Raw genomic sequence first — 24,566 nt, 5'->3', positions numbered from 1 at the left:
CAAAAATTACAAAAATTTGCTGGATGTGGTGAGGTACGCCTGTAGTCCCAGCTACTAGTGAGGCTGAGATGGGAGGATCACCTGAGCCCAGGGAGGTTGAGGCTGTGGTGAGCTGTGATTATCATGCCTCTGCACTCCAGCCTGGGTGACAGAGTGAGGCTCTGTCTCTCTCTCTCTCTCTCTCTCTCTCTCACACACACACACACACACACAAAAGAGCTGTGTCAATAACTCAAATCTTTTTTGGACTTCTACTTCAGTGTATGAAAAACATTATAATCTAAGTTTCTCAATGCCTCTGAGAAGAAAACATGTAATTGTCACTCTTATTTAGGCCAAAAGAATAATTTCAATTTCTTCATAGACAAATATTTAAGAAAGTGGGATAATTTCATCATTTAAAAAAATTAGACACGAAGATACTTTCTCTAGGTTTGATCATCTCCTTCTCAAAACATGCACAGGAGATCATGCAGATGCCCCACTTCATTCATATAACTGCCTCTTACTCTTGTGCAATAAAGAGTTCTGCAGTTTTTGTTTTTCCATATTCCTTAAAATTTAGGTGTTTTTTTTGAGATGGAGTCTTGCTCTGTCGCCCAGGCTGGAGTGCAGTGGCGCAATCTCAGCTCACTACAACCTCTGCCTCCCGGGTTCATGCCATTCTCCTGCCTTAGCCTCCCGAATAGCTGGGACTACAGGCGACCGCCACCACGCCTGGCTGATTTTTTGTGTTTTTAGTAAAGACGGGGTTTCACCGTGTTAGCCAGGATGGTCTTGACCTCTTGACCTTGTGATCCACCCGCCTCGGCCTCCCAAAATGCTGGGATTACAGGCATAAGCCACCACGCCCAGTCTTTTCTTTTCTTTTCTTTTTTTTTTTTTTAAATCAGAGCCTTCTATTCTAGCCACAAGTGATTAATGCTACAAGGCTAAAGCAATAAATTCCATATAGGGCTTTAGATCTACTTTCACAAGTATTATGTCATTTAATCCTCCCGTTAATCCTGTGTATTGTTAATATATGTGGAAACAGAAGGCCAGAGAAGAAAAATGGCATGCTTAAATTCACACAGCAAATATGTGGCCAAGATAGGATTGGTCCTTATATTCCCTGGTACTACGTGGGTCCCTTTAAACTTCTGGAAAGGTGAAAATTTTAGTTATCTAAATGTTTCTGAATATATAGTTGCCTGGAGTAATGTAACCACAGATTAAGTATCCCTCAATAAAAATGGCGTGCAATCAATCACTCACTCCTATCTCAGGAGAGACTCATTTTGACGGATTATCTATTGCAGCATTTATCATGTCTCTAAGGCATATTTCCATTGCTCAATCAGCTCCAAAGGACAAGTGTGTCATCATCTTTCAAGGCTCTGGTGCAACAACTTAAAATTGTAGAATTCACACAGGACTAAGTCTGGCACTCAAAGCAGGAGGCATATTCAGCTTGAGCTTGTGGAAGCTTCCCTTCAATCTCGCCAATTTTTACTGGTGGAAATGGTTTCAGAGCCAGCATGAGGTTACTTGGGGTTGCTTGAGGAGCTCTTGATAAAAAAAAGAAAGGGGAGCAATATAAAGTGGTTACAGCAACGATGGAGCCTTGGAAAAAGCATGGAAGTCCTCTTTGGGCATAAAGTGTAGTGGAGATTTTTAATCTCTTTTTTTTTTTTTTTTTTTTGAGACGGAGTCTCGCTCTGTCGCCCAGGCTGGAGTGCAGTGGCCGGATCTCGGCTCACTGCAAGCTCCGCCTCCCGGGTTTACGCCATTCTCCTGCCTCAGCCTCCCGAGTAGCTGGGACTACAGGCGCCCGCCACCTCGCCCGGCTAGTTTTTTGTATTTTTTAGTAGAGACGGGGTTTCACCATGTTAGCCAGGATGGTCTCGATCTCCTGACCTCGTGATCTGCCCGTCTCGGCCTCCCAAAGTGCTGGGATTACAGGCTTGAGCCACCGCGCCTGGCCTAATCTCTTGAATATAACCAATATACCTGGATATCTGAGTCATTCACACGAAATGTGCCACTTTTTCTTAATAGCAGTACCCAACTATTTGCAACACTCCCAATTTCACTTTGCCTATGATCAGGAAGAAGCACGTAAGAGGACTACTGTACCCAGGCCAAATACCTCATCTCCCCAGTGTTCAACACTGCTAGCCTCGGCTAATAATGATCATATATCTAATTTATTTGTAAGTCTGTCTGTTTTGGAAGAGGTGGAGCAATTATTTAAAGGTCATTTACAAATTACAGTAGGAGTAACAATCATAGGTCTTTGGCCTTTAGGAACTCACATTTTTAACAGAGAAACAGTGCTTATGAAGAAGGAGTAGCCAGAGACCCTGTAAGAAAAGGGTTAAATTATTGGTACAAAATATCATGTTTTAATTGCTAATAATTTCATTCTGTACCATGTTAATTAGGAAGAAAAGTACTGGATCATTCTTTTAGAGGAAATTGAGACTCAAAAAAATTAAACTCAGGGTAAATTCAAAGCATAAAGTTAGAGATTAGCACAGAATGAAAACTAACTTGAATCACATAACCATCCCTTACCACAAATAGTACTTGCCTCTCAGTTAACCTATTTTGTTGATATTTGTTGTACTGCATTCTAGACATGTTCTTTGAAAATAGACAAAACTATCAAATTTTGACTCAAGAACTATTTCACAGTATAGCCAGGACATTCTGCCCTGAGGCAGGCTAAATTAATAACTGAAGAAAGATAGCAACAATGTTTTTGGCTTGCAGAAAAACAGAATAACAGCACTTTAAGGAAAAAAACAAAACTCCTAGTTAAGAGGCTTAGATGATAGAAATACATGTTGAAACAAATTACTGTAATAAAATAAAACAGTATTTCAGGAAACATTTCTTACTAATTTTTAAAAAGCTTTATATTTTTAAAATGATGACTAATATGTTCAAACTTCAGGCTTCCAGGAAAACGAAAAGGTTAAAATCTATTTCAGCAATTAAGTGACTTAATTTTAATGCTTTAGCACCTATATTATAAAACATGAATCACACTAGTTAACAATCTATTTTTACATAGCATCTGAGAAGAGAAAAATAAAATGAATAGAAATAAAGACATCAATATGAGACAAAACAAAACAGAAAAAGCGGTGCTAAGAAACTCCAGTAGAAGGAGCTGTAGAAATGGAGAAATTACATTTTGCAATGGCCAAGAAAGAAATATTGAAAAGGAGGTATCTGATTCTGACACATCTGAAGAGAAGTAATAGGTAGTCACTTACAATAGGCATTTACTGTTTGAGGAACCTCATTTTCTTTATGCATAAAATATGATGCTTGGAACAGATCTTTTTCAAGGTTCCGACAATCCATTCTGCAATGTATTGGGCACTATGCTAGGAGGCATCCTCAGAAATCTAATAAAGAGCATCACTTGGTCCCATACTCTGGTAAATTACAATTCTTTGGGAGAGCTAAAGTGCCCACACAGTATCTAGATTTCAAAGTAGAACAGAAAAGAACTGAGAGTACTTCAAGAGGAACAAAAGCGCTGCAAGAGGGAAAAAAACCATTATGGGAGATCTCTAACATACAAGATGAAAAGAGGAAAAAGTGACCCTTCAAGTCTAAAAAGCCTTTATGTATTCTTGGGAAATCTATGCAAACTCAGGAAATAAAAATGAACAGGATTGTTTTTGGATATAACTATACCGTTAGTGCTTAAAATTCAGGAAATGGGAGCCATGCACAGAGATAAAATACAGATTAGGTTAGGTTTCCTTTTTTAAGGATCTGAATATGTTTTTAAGTGAATGCGATAGCAGCGAGCTAAGCATTAAAATACTGGAGTGTACACATGATAGTATTAAAACAAACATAACTTGGAAGACAAACTACAAGAGCAATTTTACCCTTACATAAATGCCCCCACGTCCCCAATAGCCATATCTGGAAGGAACTTTACCTTGTGATATGTTTGCAGACAGTGTATCAGTGAAGGAATCGCTTTCTGGGTCAATAGGAGAATCTCCCAGAGTTTCACCCATAACAGCATGGAATAGGGGTTTGCTGTAATTCACACTGATATTTTGTTTATATCTAGCAAAAGATCAATCCGTTAAAAGAAAAAGACTTGAAGTAACAGAATTTGTGAATACACCCATGAGTCAAGACATCAGTTTCCAAATATTTGGGAGAGATGGGAATAAACACAGAAAGGACTGGGCTTGAATTGGCTGGCACTGTCCTGTTAGGAGCCAGCTGTGACAAAAAGTTGTGTCATAATGTTGTTCACTGCTTTGGCAAGACTTGGTACATTACAGGGAAAATATTGCCACACTGTCTCGCCAGTGACCCACATGTTCAGTGTCTTGTGAGGGGCGTGAACTATACTGTATTTAGAATTATCAGAGCAGAGACTGTTCAATATCCACTTGCATTTTTAACTGTCGTAAAATTCACATCAATTCCTTCTTAAATGGAAAACTTCAAATCTCTTGCTTATGAAATACCAGAAAGCTTATTTGGGCAAAGTTTTCTTTCAATGTCTATTCCTGGTTGAATCTCTAATCATGTGATTTGAAGAAAATTTTGGAATTCAAATACATATCCATAGTTTAAACGTTGGTATTAGCATGCTACCGAAATGTTATATTCCTAAGGTACTTGTTCTGCTGATTTGTGAAGCCCAAAATGATACTGACTGCTATCCAAATTCTGTAAAATTAAATAGTTCAGAGAATGAAGAAGGGTTTGATATGGTTTCGATTTAAATATCGGGTTTGCTTTCTTAAAAACTTCAGCTTATCCATCAATAGCAACTACAGCAATGTTACATCAGCTGATGTTTGAACATCAATTGATGTTTAAATGATAAGTGCTATGTCATAATGAAAAAATGGAGTTCTCTGTGAGAAGAGTAACACATCACCAGAAAAAAATAGACTTACGCTGTTAGGTTGGCGAGGAACTGTGGTCGGTTTTGTAATCAGGAAAAAGCTGGCTTCTTGCTCAAGGCCTTTGCCCTTTTTGGCAAGGAGAGACACTAGCTGTGCCAAATTACTGATGTGGGAGCAGGTCTTGTCACATGAGTGGCCTACTAGAATCACAGTGACTTTGCGGACTTTCAAAGATGTCCCCACACAGGGCAGTATATGAGAAGGCAATTAATTCTCTGAATTATATTTATCCTGATATTCCCTGAGTAAAATAAATATATATCTGGTTAATCTACATTGAGTAACTATTCATTCTTCAAGGGGACTAGTAAAAGTGTCCCTGTCAATCATGGTGCAAGAGCTTGATGGGGAAATGCTGGCTGGCTCTGAACAGCACAGAATAAAGTGGGGAGTTGGGCAACTGTGCCATTAAGCCCCAAAACATCTTTATTAAAGCAATCCAAGTTAAAGCAAAACTTGGGTTTGCTAATTTGTCCAAATGACTGCAGTGATTACGGTTGTGTAAAATTAGTCTTCTCTATATTCACTTGAATTCTCAATAAAGGCACTTCTCCTTCCCTCCCCATGCTTGGAAATTTACTTATACTACAAAGTAATCCAGACACAATGGCACAATATTTAAGGATATGACTGAATTGAACTCCAGTCCTATACCAGTCTCTGTTACTCTTTGGCAACATACAGATGCAGTCTTTCCACCTGTCCTCAAAGGGAATCACTTCTGGACTCTTCACCTACTGCTACTTCTATTCTCTTTTTTCTCAGACACCATTCAACTTCTGAGTCTACTGGGTAGTGAGGCCTTCTAAGCCTCTAATAGTTCCCATACTGTGCTTTAGCTTCTGAAACATAAGATTATATATTTTAACAGTTTATTATTCCATAGCATCAGAATCTGGTAACACCTACTCCTATAGCACCCACCACATTCTGACATTCCTTCTTACCCCAGACTATGTTTTACTTGAAAGCAAAAACCTGTCTTACTCATTGTATTTCATGCATTTGTTTGTTCAACAAATATTAATTGCCAATATAATATGTGGCAAGCCTAAAGCTAGGTGCTAGGCATACAATGATGAACAAAATGGATGTGTCAAAAAACAGTCAATTAGCAAAAACTACAATTTTAATAAACACAGAGCCTGCCACATAGCAGCTCAGTAAATGTTGCTTACACTTTTGGCAGCATACACAAACCAAGCAACACACAAAGCATCCCTACATTACTAACAAAACAGTTATACAATGTGGATTAATCATATTTTATGTTAATGATAGTCACACTGCAGTGCTAGATCACTTACAAAATAACTTGCTCACATGGACATTCAAATGAATGAAAATAAAGATGGATGAGCCAATCTCATCTGTATCTCACTATGTATCTGTTTTGTCTTTAGATACTGAAAAGACTCATTTTTACATTTATCCATCCCATCATTCATCAAATACCTACTAAGCACCAGGTATTGATCTAGGCTTAGGCAGTAAATAATAAGCCAAGGTGTCTATACTTAATGAGTTCACATGTAACTATATCAAAATTATCCAAATATACTTAAAAGAGTGTTCTTCTCATTTGCTTAAACCTGAAGGTCAATTGGCATGCACTGATATCAGAAATAATATATTTGTTTAAGTAGAGTCATTACTATCAGTAAACAGTGTATGATCATCAGATAATTTATAAGACATGCATGTGACTATCCCTGTCTTCAAAGCCTTAAGATTTCCCCAGTGTCCTGCCCTTTAAAATATTGATTGGAAGGATATTATAACCAGATACATAAAAGAGCATGCTGGTGATTTACATAAGACCTTAGAACTTTAGATCTTGCCTAGGGTGCTCTGCACACCAATGGGTTGTCAGCACTGTGCACATCAATGCAGAAGTCTATTGCTATTCATCCTATGGACAGTCCCCTTGCAGGATAGTCCTTGGTGATGTTACAGAGTGAGGACGAGTGGTGAAAGGCCACTTTCCTTATGCACTAGGTATTCCTTCTGTTGAGGGATGTAGGGTTCTATGCAATGTAGAGGTTGAGAAGAGGGCCATCTCTCCTAGGACTTTGGAGACAGAAGGGTATGGATGTGACTTTGAGTATACCACCACAGCCTCAGCAGAAGAAAGAATGGGGATAATGAGGAATTATTCTATAATGAGGAGGATGAAAAGTTAACTGTACTCCAGTTCATGACATTTGAAAAAACTGACCATTTGGTATTAGAGAAAGCTACTCTTCAACATTTAGTCTTCAATATTACTTCACAGAATCTGTCTTACGCTAAAAGAATCTGAATATTGCTCAGCCAAAAAAACTCTCCACACTTTGGTACTTTTAGGAGAAGGCAATTCAACCAATAAAAGCTGTGAATGATTCAATAACAAAAAGTAAGAAAAGGTCTAAAAATCTATAGTTAATAAAATCATGATATTGAACCTATATAGCTATTTTTAGCATTATTTGGTGTTGGGATGACTTACATAAAATATTCCCATAATATAGAATATTAAATATTTTGGGGCTGTATTATTCTTGAAAGCTAATGAAAACTTTGCTCTTTTTTTGCTATAAATTTGGAATTTATTCTCTAGAATAAATTTGAATTTTTAAAATTGCTTAAATTGCTTTTTCTTTTATGTGAAATAAGCTATGTCAGTATTGGTATAAAATTGTATTTACAGTATTTTTTTCTTTTGCTGTAACCTCATTTTAAAATCTGCTTCATTTAATTCTATAAGTGCTACTATCACTTATGCTAGCTTCTAAAAGGTTAGGAGTTTATATTTCATTGTATCCCTAGAACCTAGCACAGAGTCTCTGGTTGGCATTAAAACACACATATTGTTTTTGTTGATGATGAGAGTAATGAAAGAACAGCACATCCATATCATATGTATCATTCAAGAAGGAGTTTAGAGACCTAATGAAATGATAATAGCATCCATTTTCTTCTTGTTCCAATTAAGATGTAAATTTCTGGATGATGCTCCAATGGAAGCCAGATAATTGCTAACAAGCAGTATGACCACCCAAGCTCATTTCTCCTCCTACCCAAAAGAATGGCTGCCTTTTCCTAGTGCAATTAAGATTGGCTTGGAACCTTATTTTCAAGTAGTGATTGCATCAGTTCAGGGTTTCTTCATAGTCACAGGGGAGATACAACATGGGAGAAATGCTGGTCCAATGAGACACTCCTTTGAGAAGAACAAATAATCCTGTATCTTGGATGTAAATTTCATCACAACTATCACAGCGAGCCGGATATTCCCATAAAAGCAGACAAAGGAAGGTCAATGTTCAATGCATCTGTGCCACTTTTTGAAAATTTTTTAAATTAAAAAAAATCTTGACAGGGGTCTTGCTACGTTGCCCAGGCTAGTCTCCAACTCCTGGGCTCAAGTGATCCCCCTGCCTCAGCCTCCAGAGTAGCTAGGACTTCAGATGCTCACCACCACACTCAGCTGTGTCATTTCCTTTTTTTTGAGACAGGGTCTCACTCTGTCCCTCAGGCTTGGGTACAGTTGCACAATCTAGGCTCACTGCAAACTACCTCCACCTCCCAGGTTCAAGACATTCTCCTGCCTCAGTCTCCCGTGTGTCATTTTTTTGAAAGGCGAATCCATTCTTCTTTAACCAAAAACTGTAATTTTGTTCAGATTTTCAAAAGTAATATATTTTACGGACATAATTATATTAAACAACTATCTTGTTTTGATTTAAAGAAAAATAATGCTGCTGGGTGCAATGGTTCACACCTGTAATCCTAGCACTCTGGGTGGCTGAGGCAAGAGGATCCCTTGAGCCCAGGAGTTGGAGACCAGCCTGGGCAACAGAGTGAGACCCTGTCTCTACAAAAAAAAAAAATAATAATTGGCCAGGCATGGTGGCATGTGCCTGTAGTGTCAGTTACTTGAGAGACTGAGGCAGGAGGGCTGCTTGAGCCCAGGAGACCGAGGTGCAGTGAGCTGTAATTGCATCACTGCACTCCAGCCTGGGTGACAGAGTGAGACCCTGTCTTAAGAAAAAAGAAGCCAACAACTCCAGTAAATGTGTATTTGGTATCAAAAAAAAAGGTCTTCTTAACTCGGAAGCAGTAGAAAAGAACACTGACATTGGAGCCAGAAAGCCTAGGTTTTAGGTTCTTGCCTGGGCTCAGTCACAAATTTACTGTGTCAACTCTTTGGGTTGACATTTCTTATCTCTAGAATCAGAAAAAGGCCTTTTCACAAAACAGAATAATTCTTAAGGTCCTTTTGAGTTTTAATGTTGAGACACTGAATAATATGATTGTAATTCATTTATTTAAAATTTAATGGAAATCCTCCATATTGTACATTTATTCACGTTCCAATCCTGAGTTACTATTTCCTTTTCATACCTGACTCATACATGGGTGACAGTATAAAAAGGCACTTTCATCTGAAAAAAGTGTCTGATGGTAAATTAAAAGTCTCAAAAGGAAAGAACCAACCGAAAACTTCCTTTTCTGCCCCCCTTCAAAAATTAACTTGCCTCCAATATCTGAAAAAGAGCCTAACCTGTCTAACCACTTTCTAGGGATCAACTAAACACTTTTCAAGTTACTCTAAGTTTGAACCAAAGACCTTATGGTAACTTGTCGTTGCATGTAATATGTGAAATTCTCTAGTAAGCTGTTTTCTAGCATAGTGAAATACCATGAGCTATATTATCAACTGACACATTTTCATGTTGTGGGAAACCTAAACCTCTAAAACATGCATCTTTTTCAGTTTTCAGATTTTATCAATGAATTTTTCAAGATCAGTTATATGGAGGTTTATTAGGTAGCACATCCTGTCACTGGTGAAGCACACTGGGAATTCACAAAGGTTCTACAGCAAGCGTAGAGCCATGGAGCTGCACTCAGGTTCAGCTGGTGTGACTTACCAGTTCTGTGACTGTACTAAAGGAAATTTATGGACTGTGAAATCACGGGCTCACGAAACTTAATAAGAGGGAGATTAGCATATTCCAATTCTTAATTTTTGATATAAGAAAAATGAGTTCCAGAGGAATGAAATGATTTGCCCAAAGCATGACCTAGATAAATTAGCAGCAGAGTTTGAGCTAGAAATCAGGTTTCTCCATTCCCAGTCCAAAGCTCCAAACGGTGCTCTATTTCATTAAAATAATGCAGTAAGATGTTCAAATCAATTCTTCAGGTCAATGATCCTTAATGCCAACAGTCATCGTGGAAGTCATCAGCATGAAAGCATTTTTCTATGATGAATCACTTAATGTGGAGGAATTACCTATGAAAATGTCATTGTTCACCACAGAGTTTAGATATGGTGCTCTCTATAAAGTACTCAATCATTACTTGGTAATTAAAATTTGATAATATTTGAACGTCAGTTCAGAGTCATTTTGCTGACAAACGTTCTCTTGCCTCATTCACAGATTCTTCGTGAGTCATCCCAGCATGCTGGGGTTCTTCTGGTATGACGTTTTTGTTTCAACTGACAAAGTTCCTTGCTCTTATGAAAATGATCACATTACTATTTGAAAATTTCTACGTCGAGGTAATAATACTCTAAAAAAAAAAAAAAACACCTTGGAGCTGTATAGTGTTTTTATTTCGTTTGAAACTCTCAACAATGCTGGGAGGTTATTCAAAGCAAAAGAAGAAAATAATAACAACTATTGAATAGGGTTTCAATGTGGAACCAGGTAATAGTTTTTGGCAGTAAAGCTTTGAGTAATTTGTCTTTATTCAAAACGAATAAACAGTCAAACAGACCTGGGTTTGCATTCAAGCCTTGTTACGTCTCTGTGTTGTTACCTTTTCGGAGTTGTGAGAATTAGAGATGATTTAAATAAATCAATGCCTGGAACAGAGTAGGCTCTCAAAATTATATTATGAATTCTTATAACCAAATCTTTAAATCTCATACATGACACTTTAGTAAAGCAATAAGAGCAGTCATCAAGCAACACTCTTCCAGCTCTTATGTTAAAAGGAGCTACATAAATATGTTTCAGGAAGAGGTGGTATACAGAGTATGGAATCTTCAAAAACAAGTACAACTTTTTAAAGTTCACTTAGCAGAAGTAGACATATTTTCTTCATAACAAATAGAGATTTGACTGAAAATAAAATGTAACTGTGAAATCAGTACATAATAAACTCAATTTTGATGGTAATTGAACCACAGGCAGCACAGAGTATATTTTATGTTTATTTTCCAGTAAGATTCATCAGTCCATTAATAGTAGATTAGTTCATTCTAAAAGTTTGTCTCTAACAATCTTTATTAGGCACATTATAAATTCTGTCCCAATCTAGAGCTTTACATTTGAACTTATAGAATACATCTTAATGCAGCATTAGTAAAAGTAAGACGACTTGAAAATATAAACTAGCTTTAAGTAAGTTTCAGATTCCACATTTATTGAGTGCCTACTCTGTCAGGGGCTGTGCTAAGTCTTTTAAACTATAAAAATTTGTCTAGACTTTATAAAAATTCTGTGAGATTGGCTGGGCAGGTGGTTCACACCTGTAATCCCAGAACTTTGGGAGGCCGAAGTGGGTGGATCACCTGAGGTCAGGAGTTTGAGACCAGCCTGGCCAACATGGCGAAACCCTGTCTCTACTAAAAATATAAAAATGAGCTGGGTGTGGTGGTACGTGCTTGTAACCCCAGCTACTCAGGAGGCTGAGGCACGAGACGTGCTTGAAGTTGGGAGGCGGAGGTTGTAGTGAGCCGAGTTTGTCCCACTGCAATCCAGCCTGGGTGACAGAGCAAGATTCTGTCTCAAAAATAAAAATAAAAATAAAAATTCTACGAGATTGAATGGTAGCCCCATTTCACAAAAAGCAAACAAGCTCAGAAAGAATGAGGATGATGTTATGACTAGATGATGGGCTGCTAAATACCGAGCAATATAGTTAAGTATCACATAACTAAGAAAAGAGTAATAAATAAGACTGAGCCTCAATTCTCAAGCCATTTCCCTACTTTTAGTAAAGAGGATAAGACAAGTACAATGCACTCTAATGTACGAGTAGGTGGCTTGAGAGAAGTGTAAACAATCATGACCATTACTGGAGTAATTTCTGTTGAGCTATGTATTCTGCCTCTACCGTAGTACTCGCCACTGACTTGAGGCACTCAACCCTGTGAAGTCATTTACTATCACCACTTTACAGATAAAGAAATTGAGTTTTGAGATCACATAGCTAATAAGAGGCAGAGAAGGGATTTAAACCAGATGCAATGGAGTGCGAAAGATGTTCAGAGATGAACAGAGCCCTTCTGACTGGGCATGGAGATGGAAGGAATCCAAAAAGGCTTCAGGAAAGACAGGAAATTTGAGATGAGCCTAAAAGATAGAGAAGCTTTGGATGGCAGGAGCAAGGAAAGGGAACACAGTGAAGAAAGGCAAGACTGAACCAAGAGAGAAGAGTGAGAATGAATTAGGGGAATGAGAATCCACAGTATTGGGCACCTGTGGGATGTGTTGGGATAGAAATTTCCAAGGGCTACTAGGCAGTGAATTCAGATCAACATAGGGAGCCAAAAACAACAAACGTGTCTTAGACTTACTGTTTAAGGCTGGCAGAGTTTTGTGCGCACATCATTAAATAATACTGTATGTGTGTAGAACAGGATAAAAGAAATCTCTTTAGTAAAGATACTGAATTTCAAATGAAGTACAATGCAGTTTACATATGTTAAATCTTTGTATTTGAAAGCTTGGTGGTTTTTAAAAACACTAGAGTGTTTTCTAGTCTTTATATCTTCTTTCCTCAAAGGAAACATTTTTATTTTCCTTGAAGGAAAGAATACACTGCTGCTTTTCTATCTGAAAAGGTAGGGGTTTTTTTGTTTTAAAAAAACAAAACAAAACACCTTTCATTATTATAGAACCAACCTGCATTCATTGTTAAAAATTAGAAAATATAGACTGGTAAAAACACAATCATTATATTTCCACTACCAGAGATAACCAATATTGAACTCTTAATGTTTATGTATCTGGGTCTTTTTCTGGGTATATGTATGATCATATGTATACAGAGATACATAAGCATGTACATATATACATATATATACAGCATGTGTATTCTTTAATCAAAATGAGATATGGTACTTCCTGGTAGTCCTCTGCTTTTTAAAGTCAATAATCTCCATCTTTTCATTTAATTACATTTTTCTTTCAAGCAATACCCAGTCCATATTCACATTTCCCCAGTTGACCCCAAATGTTCTTTACAATTGGTTTGTTCCTAACCCTAATCTAATCCAGTATGATGAAATGCATTTGGCTGTATGTTCATAAGCCTTTTTAAATCTAGCATGACTACCCCTTCCCCTTAATTTTAAGGCCACTGACTAATTGAAGAGGTCAGGTCAGTTATCAGGTAGAATGTCTTAACTTCTGAATTTATCTGGTTGTTTTCTTGTTGTATCATTTAGCTTGATTCTCTATACCCTGTGTTTCCTACATACTATATCCAAGGACTTCTGGATTCAAGTTAAACATTTTAGGCTTGAATATACCATAGGGGATGTGTACTTCCTATTCCATCACATCAGAAGGCATAACGTATGACTGACCATCAGCCATGGTAAAATCTATCAGAGTCAGAATGGTGATATGTCTCATCTCTCCATTGTACAGTTACTTTTTCTCCTTCAATTAGACAGTAATCAGTGCAATGTTACTTTGGTATTATAAGGATGTTCAGCTTCATTAATCATTCACCTAAAGGGGTAACAAACTTTATCATGTTTTCCTGAATCAATACTTGGAGTTTATGAAATGAAGTTTTTCTAATTCTACCACTCTTTCCACATTTATTAGTAGGATTTTTTTTTTTTCTTTTTTTGAGACAGGGTCTTGCTCTGTCGCCCAGGCTGGAGTGCAGCAGTGCGATCGCAGCTCACTGCAACCTCTGCCTCCCAGGCTCAAGTGATTCTCCCACTTCAGCCTCCTGAGTAGCTGAGACCACAGGCACGTGCCACCATGCCCAACTAACTTTTGTATGTTTTTGTAGAGATGGGGTTTTGCCATGTTGGCCAGGCTGGTGTTGAATTTCTGGGATCAAGTGATCTGTCCACCTTGGCCTCCCAAGGTGCTGGGATTACAGGCATGAGCCACTGTACCCAGACAGTAGGCATTTTTTGACAAGGAAGATCTTTCCTTCAGCAACTAAAGCCATGTAATTACCCTGAAATATAGTTCCTATAAGAAAGGAAGACTGCCTGTTTAATTTGTTCTTTTTTATTAAAAAGGTATGTATCTTCAATACCAAACTTTCTTAGGCACATCTCTTTCCTCACATCATAAAACACATATCTAAGTTTTTCTTTTTTCAGCTATTTTTAGAGAATTTTATTTCAACTTCACTTTTCTCCATTTTCCTTGGCCCTATGGACAGTTAACGGGACACCCACCCCATGGTTCTTCAAATATCTAATCTTTTTTTTTTTTTTGAGACAGAGTCTCGCTCTGTTGCCCAGGCTGCAGTGCAGTGGCACAGTCTCAGCTCACTGCAACCTCCACATCCCGGGTTCAAGCGATTCTTCTGCCTCAGCCTCCCGAGTAGCTGGGACTACAGGCAAGTGCCACAATGCCTGGCTAATTTCTATATTTTTAGTAGAGATGGGGTTTCACCATATTGGCCAGGCTGGTCTTGAACTCCTGACCTTGTGATCCGTCTGCCTCGGCCTCCTAAAGTGCTGGGATTACAGGTGTGAGCCACCGTGCCCAGCCATCTAATCCTTTTCATTGCATATACAAAACCACTTAACAACCACTAATAATATAACTCATGCTTTGGTTTTACCCGACAATTTCCACTAACAGAGATTTTCAGTGTTTAGCAGGTAGTTATTCCTAAATTACAGGGCATAGTTAGAATACAAACTTAACTGGTTCTTCCAAAGTTATGTTGTATGTCTGCATAGCTTTAAGAAAAGAGTCCAAGATTCCCGACAGGTTTGTGGACTAATAAACCACATTCTAATCATCTAGTTTGTTCTTTATACTCCTGGAGTGCTTTTCTTCAGCTACCTCTAGGAAGTAAGATGTTACATTTTTATTTTTAAAAACATGAGCTCTATTTTAATAAACTTTTCATTTGAAACATTTGGAAACATTTTATTGAAACACAGAGGGAAGGAGGGGATGATGAAAACTTGGATCAGAAATAACTTTTACCACTCTAAATTAAGCACCTCTCCCCTGCCATAAAAATAAAAATAAAAATAAAATTGAGACTTAATTCAGTCCTCCTCCTAATTATGTTTTTGTTATCTATTGCACACAGTCAGATGAATAACTCAAAATGCCTACAGTAACTCTGGGCAAGTTGACAAATATCCTACACATTGAAATGAGAAGAGGGAAGGAGGCCAGATTGCTTAATTGTTACTTGGGAATTCAAGGAGGTGGACAAGCCAAAATCTGTATTGAGATCCAAAGAGCACAACTCCTTCCTTAGGCAGCAGGAGAAAACAATGGGCCAGGTTCTCATTCTGTGTAATCTCATAGGATGGTTCCATTGTATAGCCCATTGTTTCTTCCATGTACTGCCTGAAGGGGAAGTATATTGTTATCTATGGGACAGCTTCCATAAGAGAGTTACATAGGATGAGAAGATAGCCTCTGGGAGATTAATGAATGATGGGGATCCAGTCTCGTATGGAACTTTCAGATCAACACTTTGAGAACTGTGTACCTGCAAGACTTATGCAGGAAGGTCAGGAAGCTTGTGTGAGCAAGAATTAGTGAGACAAGCAATATGCCACATATGCCATGGTAAATAAAGGGACTTTGTTAGAGTATTTGAGGGAGGGGAAATCACTAGGAGGTAGAGATTCACAGATAACAGAAATGTGAGGATGGGAGTGTCATGTGTGCAAGAAATCCTAGAGAACATTTAAACTAACACCCTCTTTACAGATGGGGAAACCAAGGCACAAAGATGTTAAGTGACTTGCCCAAGGCCTTGCCCAAGTAGAGTCAGTGACAAAGTCAAAGCTAGAATCCATGACACTGTAGTTACTGGATCCATTCTTTGGTTCCACTAAAAGTATTTTTTCAGCTGTGTCTTCTGACCTTGGAAGGGTCAAGGGAGAAAATATCTAATACCTAAATATTCTTAGGAGATCTGTAAGTCTTTATAAAAGGCTTTAAAACAGCATTATTGATGTATATTTTACACAGCATAAAGTTCACCATTTTGAATGTGCAATTCAATGAATTTTAGTAAATTTACCAAGTTTTGCAACCATCACCATAAATCAGTTTTAGAACATTTTTATCACCTAGTAAGATCTGTCATGCTGATTTACAATCAAACACCAATTCCTACCCCCAATCCCAAACAACTATTAATCTATTATACTCTGCCTCTATAGATTTGCTTCTTTTATTAGACATTTCAGATAAATGGAATCATATAATATATGGTCTCATGTATCTGGTTTTTTTTTCACTTAGCATAATGTTTTGGAGGTTGAGTCTGGAGGTTCAGGTTGTGGCATGTGTCAGCGGTTCATGCCTGTTTATTGCTGAATTGCCTAGATTAGGCTGCGTATTGATATAGCACATTTTGTTGGTCCATTCAGCTGATGGACATTTAGATTGTTTCCGATTTTTGAGGAAAAGTTTTAAATTCTGTTTTCAATTTTACCTTAATTTTAATGACATACAGTGTGTAGGAATTCATATTTTAGATTATCTGTATGATTTTATAACTGAATACAGACAAGCAGTTTCAGTGCCACAGTGTCTACCTGTGATTTCATTGGTGCCCAACATTACCACTTTAGTTGTCTAAGGTTAGTGAAAGAAGAAGAAAGGTAAACTTTTAATACGTAATTGATTCACCTGAGTTAACTGAAGTTCAAACTAGATCCAGTAATGCTGTAGAAAGGAATGTTTCATAGAAGAGTTGAAAAAGAAAAAAGTCTTGGAAAAATTTAATCAGAAATGGCATTAAGCAGCAAAAGGTGTTGAATCCCCAAAGGTATATGCTATAGCAGTCATCTCCATATTTGTACTTTTAATGTTAAGGGCTTTACAACTTATTTTAAAATTTATTTTGGTTGTATAAATATATAAGAACTATAAACATAGTTTACAACTTGGTTTACATATATTTACGGTACATTTAATAAAATTTATGTGAACACTGAGAATCATAAGAAATTTTTTCCTTGAAGTCTGCGCTGTACTCAAGCAATTGTAAGAGATACATATAGTAATAAAATAACTGAAACAGAACTTAAATTCTGTCCTAATAGAAATAAAGACAAAAGAGGAGACACAACCTGTGCAAAAACCACACAGCAAGTTAGTGACGGCTGGGTCTAAAACACAGTTCATCAGTGTCATGGTTACCAAACATTTATTACAAGTTGTATGTTGTCAGTCTCATTGAGCCTTTCGTCATTTTATAAACAAGACTTTTATTAAAATTGAGACATGAAACAGATTCATTTTCTAAGTCATACTTTCCTACCTATGCCTGAATAATGATTGCCTTCCAAACCTTCAGTTTAGGATCTAAGATCTGGTATTCACAGAGTTGGCGTGGGGAAGTGAAATGTTTTTAGCTAACTTTAAGACTGAAGAGGCAGCAGGATATATTTATTTGTCCTTCCGTATTCATGAAGGATTGGTTCCAGGACCTTGTGAATACAAAAATCCAAGCTGCTCAAGTCCCTAATTTAAAACAGCATAGTATTTATGAACATAACCTACGCACATTCTCCCCTATACTTTAAATCATTTCTAGATTACATATAATAACTAATACAACGTAATGCTATGTAAATAGTTGTTTACACTGTATTTTAAATTTTCTATTTTTAATTATTGTATTGCTATTTTTATTTTTTAAAAATACTTTTGATCCATAGTTGGTTGAATCCATGGATGTGGAACCCATGAATGGGGGGGCCAACTGCAAATGGAAAAAACAGAAGAGCCGGCTCAACTTTTAGCTCCACCACTAACTCGGTTTATGAATTCAGGCAAGTCGCAACAGCTCTGCTCTTAAGTCCCCATTTTTTAAGTGGAGATAGGGAAAGGAGAATAGATTAGATGGCTTCTAAGATTTTCTTTGAGCTCTTCATTTCATGAATTTTAAGTGTTAAAAGGGATCTTCCATTATAAACTCTTGTCTCTATTCAGAATCAGCCTAACCTTTGCATAGGTTAACAATATTATTGCTATACTCTGCCCACACACCCACCTGTCCTCCCACGTTTTTGTTCACTATTTCCTAACACATAAGTTCTACTCAGAACGATGTACTTACTCACTCCTATGTGCCTACAGTATATAGTAAGTGCTCAAGAAATACTGAATAGATGCATTAGTGTAGAAATGAACGTATATGTTCTTATTTTCTGCCATCCACTAGGACTTGTTTCTGGCTTCCTGATCTTTTTTATGCTGTAACACAATGAGATATTTCTGCTGGTTGGCACAAATTAAATGCTCTTTGAATGCCAATTAATTAATTCTTACCCCTAGTAACTCATATAGAGTCAATACCACATAATTTAGACCTAATCTGTTTCACGTATATTTGTTTTATTTCTCCAAGTATGTTACTTGTTTTATTTCTTGAAGTATATTATTAAGTCATTTGAAGACGTGAAAGAGTATGCCTTCTACTTCATTTATAACTCTTAGTGCAGCATTGACTGATTGATTGCTAAACTCCAAACAGACAAGCTACTGTATTTTTAAAGGCCTTCAGGAGAGTACCCTATGCAAACTTAAACGTCCACAAGAAGCTCAGCCCCCTTGCTCTACTTTCAGAAGAGGCTGTAAGAAAGATGGTTATCACTCTTTGCAGAATGTCTTTATAAAAACCTAAAGGCCTTTATTCAAATATTCTTCTTTCTCACCTTCTTTTCCCAGCTAAATAATCAGTTGCTCATAACTAGTTCCTGAGACCTGATTCAGTTTTCAGTACTTTAAACAAAATAAAGGAACTTAACTATTATTAAAAAATAATAGCTATCAAATCTGGAGGACTCTAAAGGAGAATATAGCCACAGTAAGCCTTCTAGAGTAGATAAAATTAAATTTCAGAGTAGATTATTAAGGTAATCAGCAGGGATGTTCAGCTAATCTTTTCCAAAGAAGAACAAAGTTATCATGAATAATGTAAATGTTTCCATTTTTCTAAAGAACTATTATCTTCCATCTTTTTTTTTCTCTGAAGTGTTTCTAGTAGATGTCATCATCGCTAGTCCTCAAAGAGTATCAAGAGGTGAAAACTCACAACATGGAAAACCTCAGACAGGAAGCTTAACGTTAGTGTTGCATAAAAGATACCACAAACTCCTGACCTGGTTATCCTCCTCCTCCCCACAACTCCCCAAGAGCAACCAGCATTAATCTGATGTATCTTGTGATGTTCAGAATGTGTTCACAAACCAATTCTCATCTTATTATGGAGAATTCAGATCGGTAGCTTTTTGGTTCCAGCACTGTCTCAACCGGAGTATCATTTTCCCTTTAATATATTCTCATAACTCCCACCTCTTACCCTTCCTGATTAATGTCTCTGAGATAAAGAGATTAAATTAAGATGGGCATATACCTCCTTACCCAAACTGGGACACTTTTAAGAGTGAAAGAGGGCACGATTTAAAAATCACACAAGGACAACAGGCATAAACCGGGACTGTCATAGGCAAACCAGGACATACCATCACTTTAAGATTAAGCAAGGTAAGGAGATTTAGAAAGGACAGTGGTGTCATGATGTCTTTGGTCCTGGCAACTAGAAACTAGGTCAATGCTGCCATTGTTGTTTCATTCTTTTTCCCACGTTGCCTTCCACTTCTAATGATTAGCTCACTGATCTAGGAATCATACTAATACTTTTATTGGAAATCTGTAATTAGAATGTGGTGGAGTGAATTTTCTTTGCTTTGCTTTTCTTCTCTCTCTCTCTTTTTTTTTTTTTTTTTTTACCATTGAAGGTTCACACAGGGCAGCTGTTTTATCGAGGGTGAGAATTGCAAAGTTTTTGCCGTAGGCTCTCTTGCATTAAGAATTGTTGCATCTGGCCACTTTTCAAGCAACCAGATGTGAAGTAAGTAATGCCCATTTAGATTACAAATCTCATTTTAATATCTTTCAACATAAACAGCAATAGTCAATTTGTGTATTTCAAGGCTTCCAAGAGGTGAGAGACATTCACCATACAGGAACCATACTATAAAAATGCTAGAGAAAATAAGTATCCTATCAAAAATATTTTTAAATGGTCAAAACTGCTTATTGCAATGAAGGCAGTAAAATAAAGCTTGATTTGATGACTACAAGTAACACAGCAGCAAAACCTCGAATAATTCAATTCAGTAAGTTCTGAGCACTTAACCATAAGCCTTAGCTATTGAAATGATTATATTCTGGAATTACTACCAACTCTGACAAGGTCTGTAACCACCACCTAAGGCAACACATGCTTTGATGGTACCAGTGCTCACATATTATTTGCAGAGTATTCAGAGCTCTAATATAGACTAAAAATCATCTCAATAGTGAATTCCTAACAATGTACAATTTCTACCAATCTTAAACTGCAAGTAAATGCATTTAAACTACCTTAAAAGAAAATTAACAGAATTTCTATTACTTCCAATTTTGCAGTTTGGATACATTATGATGGGTCTTGTGACTCATCACAGTAGGCCAGTCTGAAGACAGTCCATGCCATTTAAATCCATAGTCATAAGTAAAAGTAAGTATGGGAATAAACAAAATAAAGAATTAAAAATTAGAAATAAACTTAGAGCAAATAAAGATGTTAAAATGTATTGACCTAGATGGTAGGATAAGAGAGATGAAAGTATATATTGTGAACAGCTGAAGTATATGTTGGTACATAAAGTGTCTACTGGAGCAATGCAGGACAGGGTGGTTTTGACCATAAAGTATAAAATAATCAGTAATATTTGTATAGTCTTTTAGAGTTCACAGAGCACTTTTACATATATTATCTATTTCATCTTGAGAAGTAGGAATTATTCCCATTTTGTTGAAAACTGAGGAGGGTCACAGAAGCTATGTAACTTGGCCCAGATCATTCAACCAGGGAGTAAACTCTGAACTTAAAAAATTTTACCAAAGTCAGCCGGGCACGGTAGCTTCCACATCTGTAATCCCAACACTTCGGGAGGCCGAGGAGGCTGGATCACTTGAGGTCAGGAGTTTGAGACCAGCCTGGACAGCAAGGCGAAAACCCATCTCTACCAAAAATATAAAAATTAGCCAAGTATGGTGGTGGGCACCTGTAATTCTGGCTACTTGGGAGACTGAGGCATGAGAACTGCTTGAACCTGGGAGGCAGAGGTTGCAGTGAGCCGAAATCGCACCACTGCACTCCAGCCTGGGTGACAGAGCAAGACTCTATCTCAAATTAAAAAAAAAAAAAAAAAAAGAAAGAAAGAAAAGAAAATTTAAACCAAGTTAAGAAACCTTTTTTTAGTAAATTGGGTAAAAAAACCCCTGCTATTTAACAGACACTGTGGGAAATGTTATACAAAGAAATATAAGCCTGCTCTTAAGGAATTTGTAATCTTCGGGGAGAAAGAAGCTACAAAGAGGTGAAAAATTAAGTAATGATATGTGATTTGAATTAAGAATTGCAGCCAAGAATGGAAGAACCGTCACAAAGCAGCACCTGGTTAACTGCCAGATAAATGTAAAAAGGCCGAAGTTTCACAGGGACTCAAAAAAAAAAAAACCGTCAAAATGGGATGGTTGGGGACAATGGCTTCATGGAAGACAGGGGCCTGTATGTGGATCCTAAGAGTATGGCCTTTTAAAAGACGGCGACCATGCAGCTAGGTTATTTCCTATCTGTGTCACTCAACAGAACCTCAGTCATTAATGTCATATGAATAAAGACTGTTGTCTAACTGATGAAATGACTGACGACTGAATGAACGAGTACACAGAAAGGAAATGCGGAGCTTTCTAGGTGAGGTGGGGTGCATGAGCATGATGGGGGAGCGTGAATATGAACCTATTACCATGTTTTACCATAGCTCAGAACGTGGCTTAGCCAAGGTTCCATAGCAAGATGGCACAGCTGAGGATCACTCAAGCCTGGGAAGTTGAGGTTGCAGCGAGCCATGATGGCACCACTACACTCCAGCCTGAGCAACAGAGTGAGACTCTATCTCAAAACAACAACAACAAAAACACAGGAATACAGGTCTCCTGACTCCCAGAGAGATACAGAGATGGAAAGAGAAAGAATGATGGCTATAAAATTAGATATACCCAAGCTGGAAGCCCTGCATCACCACATGCAGTGGTGTAACTTTGGGCAAAGCTATTTAACCTCTGTTTCCTCAGCTGTAGAAGAGGACTGTGGTGATAAATTTAAGAAATAATGTTCAAAAGAATAATGTAAAGCACTTAGAAGAGCTTGGCATACAGTAAGTTGAAATACTAGCTTCCTTCTCCCCGAACTATGTTTTAAAGAGTGTTTTTGTTTGTTTGTTTTTACAAGGTCCACTTTGGTATTGCTACCACTGGAAAGATCCCCTATGCAGTTGGCTCATGACTTCATTTACTCAAATCTAATTCAGACATAACTTTTCAGATTTTTTATTTTTACAGATAGGATCTCACTCTGTCGCCCAGGCTGGAGTGCAGTGGTATGAACGTGGCTCACTGGAGCTTCGACCTCCTGGGCTCAAGCGATCCTCCCTCAGCCTCCCAAGTAGCTGGGACTATAGGTATGCATCCCATCATGCCCAGTCAATTTTTTAAATTTATTGTAGAGATGGGGTCTCACTATGTTTCCCAGGCTAGTCTTGAACTCCTGGGTTCAAATGATCCTCCCTCCTTGGTCTCCCAAAGTCCTGGGACTATAGGCGTGAGCAACCACGCCTGGCCTTCGGATGGTTCTTTACTGTGTACATGTCTACTTGCAATGGTAGTAGAATAATTTTGAAATCACTGCCCTATATATGGAGTCAGTGATCAGTAATCAAAGACTATTTATTCGGATGACATTAATAATGCTGAGGAATGTACTGATATACCTAGGCCTCTGGGTAGAATTACATAAAAATCCACATATTAAACAAAAACAAATGCCATATAACTGTGATTAACTATTAAAAACCCTTAACACACTGAAAGTTGTTCCTCTACCTTTAGAACAAATGGGCAAATGCTAAGGGAGAAAAGGCAGTTTAAAAGTTATTTATTTTTAAAAGCAGCTTCCAGAGCACTTCCTGGGATAATCTTCGAGATTTTCTATATCTACAGTATAATGCTATTTGCTATTCAAAAATTAAACTAAGATTCTAAAAGTTCTTGAATCATCAATTCAAGCCTATCTAAATTCAATTTAAATTTTATTTCACCCTATAATATTTACCAAGACAGAAAAATGGCTTAATATGTTGAAGAAAGATTTTATACAGGCAGAAATGAAAAGGGCTTTTTGGTTGACCAGGTTAAGCAGAAATTTAAATTTAGTTTTGCCAAGAACAATGTATACATTGTACATTCCAGTTCCTCATCATTTCACATAACTAGATTCTGGCAAAGGAATTGGAAAAAAATGCTTAATTTGACAATCATTAGTATATAACTATCTCAGCACATACAGTTTCAAACACTATAGATATATTAAGACCAAATTTATATCTCTGCCTCAGTCCTCTAGTCTGAACCTCGACATTACACAGAAATATCTATTTGGTAACTCCATTGAAATATCTCATAGGCAACTGAAACTCAACAGGTTAAAAACTCCATTCATCCTCTCTTCCCTAAAACTGGTCCTCCTTCAATGAGCCCTGTCTTAGGGCTCCACCAGTGCTGCCACCAATATCCCAGCTGATCACTGCCAAACACAGGGAGTCATAATTGATGGCCCAGATACCTGCATCAAACTAATCGCCATGTCCTTTTGATTCTACTTATTAAACATTTACATTCAGCCACATGCTTCAATCTCTTCCACTTATCAACTGGAATCCAAGGACACTCTGTTCTCTCATAAGCACCTTTCCGTAGCTTCCTACCTGGCGTCCTATCTGCCATCCTCTCCTCTCCAACCAATTCTGCATGCTACAGCCAGTGTGATGCAAATCAGGTTATGTCACTGCCCTGTTTAAACTCTATCTTGACTTCTGATTGTCTTAAACCCTGAATAATCTAGTTCTTGCTTCTCTCTGAAGCCTCACTGGATTCCTTTTCTCCACTTAAATCAGTGAGTAAACTAAGCTGTTTCCCCATCAGAGCCTTCACATCTTATTTCTTCCATCTGTAACATGGTTCTTCTCACAACCCCTTAAGTTAACTCCAATTCACTCTTCAACTATCAGCATAAAAACCACCTCCCCAAACTCTCACAGAAGCTTAACTCATCCTATGCAACTGCTGTCATTCTACACAACTCATACCGCCATTTCTCTCCCTCACAGCACTCATCATTTTAGTTAATACTTGTTCTTCTTCTGCCTTCCCCACTACCTGTAGACTTAATGAAGACAGAATCATTGCAGGGTCTCCACACTATACAAAGAACACTGAGTAAAGCTTCCAAAGATGAGTTTTAGTGTTGGTTTTAACTTGCTGTGTT

General features: G+C 37.5%; 1 protein-coding gene across 14 annotated transcripts in view; it reads right to left on the bottom strand.

Moving 5' to 3' along the window:
- PPARG (peroxisome proliferator activated receptor gamma) overlaps positions 1 to 24,566 on the bottom strand; it is a 148,950-nt gene that overhangs the window by 82,318 nt on the left and 42,066 nt on the right. For 2 of the 14 annotated variants that reach the window (XM_074032999.1, XM_074032996.1), the window contains exon 1: positions 3,950 to 4,124. The exons of the other annotated variants lie outside the window; for them this stretch is intronic. Coding sequence is in view for 1 of the 2 variants with exons in the window: in XM_074032996.1 (XP_073889097.1) it covers positions 3,950 to 4,031 (82 nt within the window). In the remaining variant the exon portion in view is untranslated. Of the gene's footprint in view, positions 1 to 3,949; positions 4,125 to 24,566 lie in introns of those variants that run through there. 14 annotated transcript variants of the gene reach the window in all.

Source organism: Macaca fascicularis, chromosome 2 (genome assembly GCF_037993035.2).
Source record: "Macaca fascicularis isolate 582-1 chromosome 2, T2T-MFA8v1.1".
NCBI lineage: Eukaryota > Metazoa > Chordata > Mammalia > Primates > Cercopithecidae > Macaca > Macaca fascicularis.
The sequence above is the reverse complement of the archived record's forward strand: the minus strand, read 5'-3'. Positions and strand labels throughout refer to the sequence as shown.